The sequence below is a fragment of the Salvelinus namaycush genome, chromosome 12 (assembly GCF_016432855.1).
Source record: "Salvelinus namaycush isolate Seneca chromosome 12, SaNama_1.0, whole genome shotgun sequence".
NCBI classification, from domain to species: Eukaryota; Metazoa; Chordata; class Actinopteri; order Salmoniformes; family Salmonidae; genus Salvelinus; species Salvelinus namaycush.
In genome coordinates this window covers 20,677,740-20,692,026 of record NC_052318.1, presented here as the reverse complement: position 1 = coordinate 20,692,026, position 14,287 = coordinate 20,677,740, and the positions used below count along the sequence as shown (strand labels likewise).

The window sequence follows — 14,287 nt, the reverse complement described above, 5'->3', positions numbered from 1 at the left end:
AGGATCGGTATATCTGAACATCACACCTGCGGGACAGGTACAGGATGGCAACAACAATTGCCCGAGTTACACCAGGAACGCACAATCTCTCCATCAGTGCTCAGACTGTCCGCAATAGGCTGAGAGAGGCTGGAGTGAGGGCTTGTAGGCCTGTTGTAAGGCAGGTCCTCAACAACGTCGCCTATGTGCACAAACCCACCGTCGCTGGATCAGACAGGACTGGCAAAAAGTAATCTTCACTGACGAGTCGCGGTTTTGTCTCACCAGGGGTGATGGTCGGATTCGCGTTTATCGTCAAAGGAATGAGCGTTACACCAAGGCCTGTACTCTGGAGCAGGATCGATTTGGAGGTGGAGGGTCTGTCATGGTCTGGGGCGGTGTGTCACAGCATGTGACGTTCCCCAGTTTCTGTGTTGTAGTTTGTATTTGAGTGTGTGTGTTTCAGGAGATGGCTTCCTGAATTTCTCCCCAAGCAGCTGATTGGTCGGCCCCAATTGATGATTGGAGAGCTGACCCCGCCCCCTCGTCAAGACGCAGCTGTCTCTAATTACCAATGCCTTCTGAAGCTATAAAAGCCAGTGTTCTGTTGTTCAGAAGAGAGAGATCATAGGCAGGCTGAGGCGATTGCAGACTGAGGCGATTGCAGAAAGATTGATTGTGATAGAGATTTTTGCTGAGAGAGATCATAGGCAGGTTTAGATCATTGCAGAGAGAGGGAATTCAGAGATAATTTGATTGTGATATAGGGAATTCAATTGCTGAGAACTGTGTTGGTTGTTTTTCAGGGAGCTGAGGGTTATATAGTGTTGGTTGTTTATCAGAAAGCGATTTGGTGTGTACTGTGTTAGTTTGTTGCATTATCAGATAGAGCTTATTTGATGTCCTTGGTTTCTTAGTTTGTTTGAGTAATTGTTTGATATTCTGTTTCATTTGTTCCCAGGGGGGAAGGGACCTAGGGAGTGCTTAGGCAAGAGGCCCGTGGGCATACATATACCCGTAGTATATTCACTGTCTAGGCACGCTAGGTAAGACCTGGGCGGACCACCCCCTGTATTTTGGTTAGTGCACCAGGTGGTGCTAAGTTAGGTAAGTAGGGTCCAGCCCCTTTTCCCCATATTACCGTGTAAAGGAATAAAGTCCTTGTAAACGGTACCACATTCTGCCTTTTTGTCATCCTTACTCGCACCTACAACCCATACCTCTTTCACTACACGGGGAGTTGAGTTGTAGCAGGGTGTTGCGTTCCCTCTTCACAGAGGCGTGCGTAACACAGCATCATCGGACTGAGCTTGTTGTCATTGCAGGCAATCTCAACGCTGTGCGTTACAGGGAAGACATCCTCCTCCCTCATGCAGGCTCATGCTGACATGACCCTCCAGCATGACAATGCCACCAGCCATACTGCTCGTTCTGTGCGTGATTTCCTGTAAGACAGGAATGTCAGTGTTCTGCCGTGGCCAGCGAAGAGCCCAGATCTCAATCCCATTGAGCACGTCTGGGACCTGTTGGATCGGAGGGTGAGGGCTAGGGCCATTCCCCCCAGAAATGTCTGGGAACTTGCAGGTGCCTTGGTGGAAGAGTGGGGTAACATCTCACAGCAAGAACTGGCAAATCTGGTGCAGTCCATGAGGAGGAGATGCACTGCAGTACTTAATGCAGCTGGTGGCCACACCAGATACTGACTGTTACTGTTACTTTTGATTTTGAACCCCCCTTTGTTCAGGGACACATTATTCCATTTCTGTTAGTCACATGTCTGTGGAACAGTTTGTCTCAGTTATTGAATCTTGTTATGTTCATACAAATATTTACACATGTTAAGTTTGCTGAAAATAAACGCAGTTGACAGTGAGAGGACGTTTCTTTTTTTGCTGAGTTTATATATTGGTAAGGAGATTTGAATTTTACATTGAGCTTCAATCGATCCCTACACATGTCTGTAAACTTTAACTCATAATCTAACTCCTGGAACTAAACTCAAATATACACATGAATCCTCTCACAGAGTCGGTCAACAATCATTAGTCCAGTGTTTCTCCAGTCAAGTACTTTTTTGTTGTAGCCCTGGACAAGCACACCTGACTCAACTTGTCAATTAATCATCAAGCGCCAAATGAGTTGAATCAGGTGAGTTTGTGAGGGACTACAACAAAAATGTGTACTGTTGGGGGTACTCAATGACTGGAGTTGGGAAACACTGCCATAGTCAATGCATGGACAATGACAATGGTACCCTCTTTTGACCCCCCTGCCTTATCTCCCTTACTCTTTCTCTCCCCATCTCTCTTTCTTTGATCCCCAGCCCTGAAAGATGCTCGCTTCCAGCTGGTCAACTTCTCGGACAATGAGCTGCGGGTGTCTCTATCCAATGTGAGCCTGTCGGATGAGGGGAGATACGTGTGCCAGCTCTACACGGACCCCCCACAGGAGGCCTATGCAGACATCACTGTGCTGAGTATGACTACACACACACACCACACACAATGTTTGTTGAGGGGCAAAATGTCTTAAACCGTCTACGTTGACATTCATTATGAGAGTATGATTGAAAACACACACACACACACACTAGTGATACACGAGTTTACCCATAACCCGCATTTCCTGAGGTTATATCCACGGTACGGGTGGGTTTAGGGTCTAGAAATATTGTTTGGATGAAGGGCGGGCGGATTGAATAAAGAGAAAACAATGTATTAAAATTCCATAAATGTATCAGTCTTGTGCAATTCATATCTATATGCTACATTTAGGTTTGCGGGTGGGTGCGGGTGAACAAACAGCTGACCCACACATCACTAACACACACACAGCTATCACTGGCACGTCATTGACCGATGGAGTGGTTGATACCATAGCTGTATCTAACTCACTTTTGCACTCAGAGACAAACTTACTACGAAATAATAAACATTCACCAAGGTGTAGAGCCACAGTGCAAAGCATGAATTGAATTATAATATTATCCTTGATAAAAATGTAACGGGAGTAAAAGAGACTTTCAGTCTTCACGTCAGTCTCACTTTTAGGGATTATGCCATTTCACTGAAATCTAAATATGTTTTAAATCTGGTCCTCAACGTCACTTTAAATGTCATAACCTCACACAGGGCTCTAAAGTGCGACCATTTTGGTCATATTTATGTTCCTAAATATTTAGCTGTGCGACCTGTGCGCCTACAATTGTTTTCCATTGTAATGATTGTACCATTACTACAGTGAATACGGCTTGTTTGTAGACCAAACGGTTCAAATGATATGACCCATATAACCGGTGCAACTTTTTCTTCTTCCTGTGGTGAATTGGCAAGCCGCATTTTACATTCATAGACCATGTCGCGTGCCATTCTAAAACTGTTTAACCTTGTTCAGTCATGTACCTTATTAGCTAGCTAGCTAACAACCTAGTAACTTTACTTATAGGCTGTATCCTAACATTTGGGGGCACAGAAAGAAAGGAAAAGTGATCGCTTCTTCGGGAGATCAATAATCACAGCAATAAATGAATGAAAAGCTCTCAATTGCATACTCCTCGCATCCTATCTCCTCATCTTCTTTTCAAAACCCATTGGAGAAGAAGGTCAGAGGGAAGGGACCTCTGGCTCTCTCATCCAATGTGTTTTGAGAAGGAGACGAGGAGAGGGGATGTGAGGAGTATGCAATTGAGATCTTCCAAATGACTGATCTGTTGCATGTTATCACTAACGAACTTGATGTTCTTAAAGAGACAGTGTACAATTTTTGATGTAATGCATCTCAATATTGTGCTTTTACACAATGTGGAAACCTAATGTTCCACAAATGACTTTGTAATTTCAATGACAGGTATTTGTAACAACATCTTAGCTTTTTATAATAAACCAATGTATTTACAGGGTTAAAAATGTGTTTCTAGGGCACAAAATGTGCTTCAGACGTAGCTAAAATACATATAGTCTACTTACTGTCTACTTACTTCAAAATATTCACATCCCTTGACTGTTTCCACATTTTGTTGTGTTACAGCCTGAATTTAAAATTGATAAAATTTAGATTTTGTGTCACTGTCCTACACGCAATACCCCATAATGTCCAAGTGGAATTATGTTTTTAGGAATGAATTACAAATTAAAAGCTGAAATGTGTTGAGTCAATAAATATTCAACCCCTTTGTTATAGCAAGCCTAAATAAGTTCAGGAGTAAAAGTTGCATGGACTTCAACACTGTGGAAGATAATAGTGTTTAACATGACTACCTCACCTCTGTACCCTACACATACAATTATCTGTAAGGTCCCTCAGTCGAGCAGTGAATTGCAAACACAGATTCAACCACAAAGACCAGGGAGGTTTTCCAATGCAACTCAAAGAAGGGCACCTACTGGTAGATGGGGAAAAAAAAAAAAAGCTGACATTGAATATCCTTTTGAGCATGATGAAGTTATTAATTACACTTTGGATAGTGTGTCAATACACCCAGTCACTACAAAGATCCAGGCATCCTTCCTAACTCATTTGATGGAGAGGAAGGAAACCGCTCAGGGATTTCACCATGAGGCCAATGGTGACTTTAAAACAATTACAGAGTTTAATGGCTGTGATAGGAGAACTGAGGATGGATCAACAACATTATAGTTACTCCACAGTACTAACCTAAATGACAGAGTGAAAAGAAGGACGTCTGTACATAATAAAAATATTCAAAAACATGCATCCTGTTTGCGATAATGTACTAAAGTAAAATTACAAAAAAAATGATGTCCTGAATACAAAGCGTTATGTTTGGGCCAAACACATCACTGAGTACCACTCTCCATATTTTCAAAAATAGTGGTGGCTGCATCATGTTATGGGTATGCTTGTAATTGTTAAGGACTGGGGAGTTTTTCAGGATAAAAATTAAACGTAATGGAGCTAAGCACAGGCAAAATCCTAGAGGAAAACCTGGTTCAGTCTGCTTTCCAGCAGACACTGGGAGATCAGTTCACCTTTCAGGAGGACAATAACCTAAAACAGAATGCCAGATATACACTGGAGTTGCTTACCAAAACGACAGAATATTCCTGAGTGGCCTAGTTACAGTTTTGACTTAAATCTATTAGAAAATCTATGGCAACACTTGAAAATGGCTGTCTAGTAATGATCTACAACCAACTTGTCAGAGATAAAATAATTTTGAACAGAATAATGTGCAAATATTGTACAATCCAGGTTTGCAAAGCTCTTAGAGACTTATCCAGAAAGACTCACAGCTTTAATCGCTGCCAAAGGTGATTCTAACGTGTATTGACTCAGGGGGTTGTATACGTATGTAATCAAGATATATTTGCTTTATTTTTCTGAAATTCTTTACAAATGTTACAATGTTTCTTCCACTTTGACATTAGAGTATTTTGTGTAAATCGTTAACAAAAAAAATACAAATAAATACATTTTAATCCCACCTTGTAACACAACAAAACGTGTCATGAATCTTGCCCTGGTGAAACGGCTGTCTAATTCCTCCTCCTCGGATGAGGAGAAGGAGTAAGGGTCGGACCAAAACGCAGCGGTGTATGATGACATACTGATTTATTTAAATAAAGACGAAACACGAAGAACACTTGAATTGATTACAAAATAACAAACGACGTAGACTGACCTGAACATAAGAACTTACATAAACACGAAGAACGCATGAAACAGGAACAGACTACCCAAACGAACGAACAAACGAAACAGTCCCGTGTGGTAGACACAGACACAGGAACAATCACCCACCAACAAACAGTGAGAACAGCCTACCTTAATATGGTTCTCAATCAGAGGAAACGTCAAACACCTGCCTCTAATTGAGAACCATATCAGGCAATACATTAACCCAACATAGAAACACATAACATAGACTACCCACCCCAACTCACGCCCTGACCAACTAACACATACAAAAACAACAGAAAACAGGTCAGGAACGTGACACCTGGAGGGAGCTCCGCAGAGTGGTCACTAGCTGGCACAGTCAAAAAGTCATAAAATCTGATTTTAAACCTAACCCTAAAGTTAACGCTAACCTTAATCACACTGCTAACCCTAATGCCTAATCTTTAGTTAAGACCAAAAAGCAAATGTTTGTTTTCAACTATTTCTATAATATAGTACATTTTTACTTTGCAGCTGGCCCATCTAGCAGAAATTGCTCAGTTCTGCCTCCAGTGCAAGATTCATCACCACAAACGTCACCCTGCATGTCTCAATTGATTAAAAAAAATATTTTCTGGTACTCCTAAATTTTGTTGTGCTCCTAACTTGTATAAATTGGGAGCACCAGTGCTACCAATGAAACAGTTTAACTTCTCTGCGCTACGGATCCCTTTTACGGGATCATTTTCCTAAACAACCGCTGAATTGCAGGGTGCAAAATATGACAAAAAATATTTATAATCATGCAATCACAAGTGAAATATACCAAAACACAGCTTAGCTTGTTGTTAATCCACCTATCATGTCAGATTTTGAAAATATGCTTTGCAGCGAAAGCAATCTAAGCTTTTGTGAGTGTATCAATCAATGCTAGAACAGTTAGCCTTATATTAGCTTGGTTAGCTTGGTCACGAAAGTCAGAAAAGCAATAAAATGAATCGCTTACCTTTGATAATCTTTGGATGTTTGCACTCACGAGACACAACAAATGTTATTTTTGTTCGATAAATATTAGTTTTATAACAAAAATACGCCATTTGGGTTGCGCATTATGTTCAGAAAACCAAAGCCTCGTTCCGTTCGACGAAAATTCCAAAAAGTATCCGTAACGGTCGTAGAAACATGTCAAATGTTTTTTATAATCAATCCTCAGGTTGTTTTTAACAAACATAATCGATAATATATCCCTCTCGCGCGCAGGAACTAATCAGAGGACACCTGACTAGTTTTGAAAAATCTCGCTAATTTTTCAAAATAAAAGCCTGAAACTATGTCTAAAGCCTGGTCACAGCCTGAGGAAGCCATTGGAAAAGGAATCTGGTTGATACCCCTTTAAATGGAAGAAAGATGGGCCAGGAAACACAGATAAAAAAATACAAATTTTTAAAAAAGCACTTCCGGGTTAGATTTTCTCAGGTTTTCGCCTGCAGAATCAGTTTTGTTATACTCACAGACAATATTTTGACAGTTCTGGAAACTTTGGAGTGTTTTCTATCCTAATCTGTAAATTATATGCATATTCTACGATCTGGACTTACCCCTAGCGTCAAGAGGTTAATTTAGAACCCTGACCTTGCACTTCGTTTTTTAAGCATACATACAGGACCTGACATCAAAACAATCCAAGTCGAAGAACATTGTCCTTAGCGCATAGCCGTATTTGACGTCAATGCCGAAACACAAGATTCACGCCAATCAAAACCCAGTGCCCAGCCAGTTTTCCATTGTGCATCCTAGCAGGATTTAGGGGAAATTACATTGTGTGTGTATTAGACGTTACGACATACAGAGCGTGCTTGAAGCAAGAGTAAGTACTTAGACATAATGATGCCGTTTTGGCAATGAAGTTTGACAGCGGGATGTGGGGAGTGTTTGTGATTTGGAAATTTTCACACGGAGGAGATGGGGAGATTGGCACAGGCATGAATCTGCGTGTCTGGGCCAAGGCAGGAGTAGATCAGCGCAAATGGCATCAAGCTGTTTTGAGTGGCAGTAGGTAGCAAGCGAGAGCTGGAATTATGTAATTCAAAATCGATGAGTGGTCTCAGCTCGCACATTTATGGGAAGAGTCTAGTTGAGAGAAGGTTGGAAAAGCATCCTAAAACATCTGAAGTGTACTGCATATAGTCATTGTATGGGCTTTATTATAAAGTGGATGATAAAACATTTTTTAAGTGTAAGGCCTTTCGCCAAAGCTGATAGTGGCCGATTCTGACTTGAGATACGCGCACTTAAATATAACTTTGTCCTTTTTCACGCACATTCTTCTCTGCGCACATTCTGACGTTGTTTTTGTTTAGAAGAAAATGACTGTACTGTAGTCAATTTAATTTATTTCAAAGTATTTCCATAAACCTCTCACAGATACAGTACAATTGGTTGTTAGGGTGATTTATGCCCCACATTCCCTAAACACGGTGTCTATTTGTCCCCCCTGCCAGTCCCTCCAGGCAACCCAATCATCGAGTCCCGGGAGGGGCAGGTGATTGAGGGCAACGAGACAGAGATGACCTGCACCGCTATGGGCAGCAAGCCCGCCGCCACAATCAGATGGATGAAGGGAGACAAAGAGCTCCAAGGTAGGTTAACACCCATCAACACCGTCACGTCAACCCAGTCACGTCCAAAACACTTTAGCTCTCTATTATAACTCAGTTGGACTCTGACTAAAAGACTGAATATTCTTTAAAAAAAGATTTTTCAGATTGAGAGCGATAAAAAGGCAGAGGGTTAAGGTAATTGTAGGGAATTACTCTGTATGAATTGTAGAGTTGTCTATTAATGTTCATGCATAATTTTCCATTCCCTACAAGTTTTCCATTCCCTACGACTCTACCCAATGATTTAGTCATACATTCATGACCATAGCTTTATTCAATAATAAAACACCTCACATCGTCTTCATAGATGTTTTCTTTAACCCATCTCTTGGTGCCTCTACACTCTCTTTCTAACTTTCTTCTTCCTTCCTTCACTCGTCTCTTTATAATTAGCCCCACGTCAACGACACCTCAGCCTAATTAGGTCACTCCCATGGCTCTGAATGACTTCCATTAGAGTGATGGGCTGGCTCAGTGGTCACCTAGCCTTTTGGCAGAGTGACAGCTTTCAAGCCTCTCTTCAAAGGGAGCTGGACGATTAGGGGGCCCATAGATTGGGCCAATGGAATGACCCCGGGCTGTTCCAGCTCTTACTCAGCAGAGCCCAAAGCCCGTCACTCACGTCATAACCACGAATGGTGCAAAGCCCTAATGTGGAGTCAAGGCCTTGGTTTCATCTACTCAATAAACACTTTTACCCAGAAGAGGGTAGGCTGACTCTGGTCCTGGATAACTGTGCGCAGTGTGTGCAGGCTTAAGTTCCAGCCCAGCGCTAACACACCTGTTTCACATAATCAACTAATTGTGGTCGTTAATTAATATAGACCAGGTTTAGGTGAATTTGGTGTTTTAGTCCCGTGCAGGAACAAAAGTCTTCACACACTGCGGCACTTCACTGCCCCTTCCCTGCATTAGTGTAACTACTACAGTGTTGTTGAATAGCACTGGCTAGGCCTAGATGTGTGGATGATACCCTTCCTTACGCTCTGTGTTGACAAGAAAAGTTACTTGACAACAAACAGAGGGTGAAGGAGAGTTCACAGATCTGAGCTTAACTGCTAGCCGTGTAAAACGTTTTGTCCATTGCCTATTTGTATTGTAATGTGGTCTATTCATTTGGTAATTAAGAGGGATTTCTATTGCCAACCACCTCTGAAAGTAGTATTGCGTCATCTTGAACGATGTGGAGTGGAGTCCATGTTTTCCCCGTTAATTGCCACATCAACGTGATAAATATGGCACGCCGCATTGTTCAGTGGGAGTTTGACTGACTGACTGAATGGACAGAATGTGGAGGTTGAGAAGCAGGAAACGTGAGGACAAAAGAGACAGGGGCTCTTTGTCAAGCCATATTTCCTGGTTTCTTTGCATCCTCTCTCCCTGCCTCCTCTGAGGGGAGGGACCTTGGACCTCTAATACGGTTCAGAAGGAGGCAAGGAGATACGATGTGAGGAATCATGGAATGACGAATTGTGAGAGGTTACAAAAGGGAAAGAGCGCGTCACCGCAGTCCACGCCACTCGCCGGCTGCTCCAAATTGCTTTCGGCGTCGGCCGGCTTCTCGCCTTGCAGATCTATTTCTAATTAAACCTAATTACCTTAATGGATAATCGGGCATGTTTTAAATATCATTTAAAGGTTACACACCCGTCCTGCTCACTCGCGAATGTAAACCAAGATTTCGGCACCCGAAAGCAAAGCCCCAGTTGTCCTACTGTCATTATATCCCTTCTCTTGCCCTCTCTGTGTCTCTCTCTCTCCCCCCTCTCTCTTTCTCCCCTCACCCTTCCCCCACTCTGCCACTTTATTGTCCTCTCTTATCCTGCTAGTTTTGTGTTGTGGTTAATATTTCCCCCTCTTTTATATCCTGTCTTTCACAGATATCTCCAGCACTTAAGCGTACGAGTGAAATGAAAGTCAAGGAACAATGGGAGTTCCAGCAGCACAGGTTATTCTGTCTGTTCAAGACGAGATGAGAGGGAGAGAGACTGGGGGGGGGCAGTGACGGACGGGGCCGAGCACTGCCATTAGCCTTAAGTCTTCTAAAGAAAATTACCGGGGTGATTTCAATTACCCTGCCACACTCTGCCAGAATGACTGGCAAATTTATAAAATAATATTTGAACTTGCTAAGGGCAAGTAGTCAAGGAATGTCTAAGGCACTTTGATGCATCCGAGTCCACTCTCCCCAAACGCAGGCCCCCATGCTCTTAAATGGTGCTGAAATTACAATTAACGATTATTTTCAAATGTAAAATAGAGGGGACTGTTAATGGCTCTGCATCTGAAGGAATAGCTAAGTGCAGTCATTAACAGTGCATCAACTCTCCCTGCTTTGATTTTGAACCCCGAGCTTCACTATTCGACTACAAAAGCAATTAGCTTTTCATTTACATGAATATGTTCGCTAGCACTCCAAAAAATTATGTTGGAGTAATATCGAGCGCCACATCTGAGACTGCGGCTATCAAACGGAGATGCTATCACCGTGGGAAGATGATATCTTCATAAGTAAATAAGATTCAGTACGCATCATCCAATTCAAAGGTATTTGCATATCTCTCTTCCATTGAGCAAGTGCCCAACACGTTTGTTATTGCATAATGTTGACAGTGCAGTGATATTCAACATGTTGGTAATTATCTACTGTGCTGTAATAATAAAATAAAATGTATGGATAATCAAATTAAATCCTTTCCCCCTGGTAGTAAATTGTTCACTTTATCATTGGTCAGACGTTCACCTTAGCTTATTTCTCAGGTCTAACTCAGCTGGTTCTTTAAAACGCTGTCAGTTAGTTAAAAAGCATGACACCTCGCTGATCCATCTCCACGTTGCTATTTGTTTTTTTTACGGTTTCATTTTATTAGCGACAAATTAGTTTCTACAGCGCTTGGCTTGTCAAATGGGGTAACACACCTGTTTGTCACAAAGACTCGTTTTCCCATCAGCCTCGGAGACAGCTGTCTCTGCGGTGATGGAGCAGGATGTGAAGTGGCAACTCAATATCCATCAGATACCTGTAGCTGAGGAACAACAGCACACAAAGGCAGTTCGCCATTTCATCCTCATAATACAAAGCTACAGTGCTTTCAGAAAGTATTTACACCCCTTGCCTTTTTCCACATTTTGATGTTACAAAGTGGGATTAACATTTATTTGTCATTTTTTTGTCAACGATCTACACAAAATAATCTGTAATGTCAAAGTGGAAGACAAATGTGAACATTTGTAAAAAAAAAAAAAGAAAACATTATTATACAGTATCTTGATTAGATAAGTATTCAACCCCCGTGACAATATCTGTTAGAATTACCATTGACAGTGACTACAGCTGTGAGTCTTTCTGGGTAAGTCTCTAAGAGCTTTCCACACCTGGATTGTGCAACATTTGCCCATTATTCTTTAAAAGATTCTTCAAGCTCTGTCAAATTGGTTGTTGATCATTGCTAGACAACCATTTTCAGGTCTTGCACTAGATTTTCAAGCAGATTTAAGTCAAAACTTTAACTTGACCACTCAGGAACATTCACTATCTTCTTGGTGACAACTCCAGTGTACATTTGGCCATGTGTTTTAGGTTGTTGTCCTGATGAAAGGTGAATTCATCTCACAGTGTCTGGTGAAACGCAGACTGAACCAGGTTTTCCTCTAGGATTTTGCCTGTGTGTAGCTCCATTCCATTTCTTTTTTATCCTGAAAAACTCCCCAGTCCTTGACAAGCATGGCTGTAACATGATGCAGCCACTACTATGTTTGAAAATATGGAGCGTGGTACTCAGTATTACTTTGTTGCAAACAGGATGCATATTTTGGAATATTTGTATTCTGTGCAGCAGTGGTCACCAACCTTTTTTTAATCAAGATCACTTTCTGAGTTTTTCTTAAGCAGGACTTAAAGGTAAGCCTATGCAACATTTTCCAATTAAAAACAGTTCTATAGCAATGAGGTTTGTGCAGTAGGCTATAGGACCAATACATTTCATTGCATATTTCTATGCCTGAATTGCCCTGCCAATGTTGTTCTTCTCAGACCATTTTGAAATTATATTTTTTTTAATGTGGTATATGATCACACTGGTGATATATAATTTGTTGTATTACTTGACTCATAGCTGAGTGAGCATAATAGTTTTTTTACTGGACTGATGGCCTGCATCTGATGGTCAGTCTGAGGGAGGGAGGGAGCAGCTGTGAGGCTGCCTCTAACCCCACTCAGCGTCCCTCCTCTCTCCCTCCCTCCAATGAGAAACGGGGACACAGTCTTCCAGCTGATGGCGAAACTCAAGTCGCACTGCATTATTTCTGCCTCATGCACCAAATGATGTTGCTACTCCTATGACCAGAGATGAAATATTCCCAGATATTAAAAAGACACAAGACTCTAATAATAAGAACGCAAGCTTATCGAAACACTTTGCTGTACTCCTTCAATGCAGCTGCAGTGCTGGTTGTAGTGTAAGTGTAAGTAGGGAGGACACACATTTTATGGCTTAGTGTTGACAGTGCTGAATATCAACTTAAACATGAGCTTACTCATAAAAACAGCAACTCTACTGTATTCATCAAATCTCTCTAGTCATGGTTTTAAATGTTTTGAAATCTCACAGTATCAACTTTGCTCAGCTTCTTTTTACAATCTATGGCTCAAGGAAACTGTGCAGACACGGTCATCTGAGCTATCTGATTGGCCAGTGGTAAGCCTAAAGGTGCACTTGATTTGCTCTCTGGGCCTGCCGGGTAGGTTGAGTTCTACCTTCAGACACATGAAATTGTTAAAAAATGGGAACACTTTGCCTTCCCGGCGCTAGGGTTGCTGAATCAAATGCACCTACCGCCAACAGTGAGGGAAAAAATTAAATAATAATAGGAACGCAAGGCTATTTGCAGAAATGTTTGTTGATCGACTAGGAATGCCTTGGAGATCAACCAGTTGATCGCGATTGACTGGTTGGTGACTGCTGTACAGGCTTCCTTATTTTCACTGTCATTTAGGTTAGTATTGTGGAGTAACTACCATGTTGTTGATCCATCGTTAATTTTCTCCTATCACAGCCATTAAACTCTGTAACTGTTTTAAAGTCACCATTGGCCTCATGGTGAAATCCCTGAGTGGTTTCCTTCCTCTCCGGCGACTGAGTTAGGAAGGACGCCTTTATTTTTGTAGTGACTGGGTGTATTGACACACTATCTAAAGTGTAATTAATAACTTCACCATGCTCAAAAGGATATTCAATATCTGCTTTTTTTAAATTTTGCCCATCTACCAATAGGTGCCCTTCTTTGCGTGGCATTGGAAAACCTCTCTGGTCTTTGGTTGAATCTGTGTTTGAAATTCAATGCTCGACTGAGGGACCTTACAGATAATTGTATGTGTAGGGTACAGAGATGAGGTAGTCATTCAAAAAGAATGTTATACACTATTATTGCAAACACAGTGAGTCCATGCAACTTAATATGTGACTTGTTAAGCAAAGTTTTACTCCTGATCTCATGTAGGCTTGTCATAACAAAGGGGTTGAATACTTATTGACTCGAGACATTTAATTCTTATTTTTTCTTATCAAAAAACATAATTCCACTACATTATGGAGTATTGTGTGTAGGCCAGTGACAAAAATTCTAAATTATGTTTTTTGTAACATGTGTGAATACTTTTTGAAGGCACTGTATATGAAAATAAATCCTCTGTCAGGTGCATTATCCCTCACCCCCCTCTCCCTCTCCCTTTCTCCTCCCTTCTACCTCTCTCCTCCCCTCCCCTTGTTCTTTCTCTCTCCCTCTCCCGCTCTTTCTCCCTGAACAACCTCCCCGTCTCAATCCAATGAAATTATATTTGCTTTATTTACATGACATTCTTGATACCAAATATTATTACAAAATGGGACAATGGGGAAAGAAAGTTGGCCTATTCAGCGTGTGAAGAGTGTGTTGTCTGTATTGTGTAGTAACAGCCCAGTTACTCATCAGAACGAGGCTTACTTCACACCTTGCTGTGTACTGTTGGCAGGGGTTACTTTGGATCAAAA

General features: G+C 41.6%; 1 protein-coding gene across 1 annotated transcript in view; it reads left to right on the top strand.

Annotated features, from left to right (window-relative positions):
* Positions 1–14,287, top strand: part of LOC120056988 (cell adhesion molecule 1-like) — a 438,190-nt gene that overhangs the window by 377,083 nt on the left and 46,820 nt on the right. The window contains exons 4-5 of the mRNA XM_039005316.1: positions 2,303–2,455; positions 8,100–8,237. Coding sequence (XP_038861244.1) covers positions 2,303–2,455; positions 8,100–8,237 — 291 coding nt within the window. The remainder of the gene's footprint in view (positions 1–2,302; positions 2,456–8,099; positions 8,238–14,287) is intronic.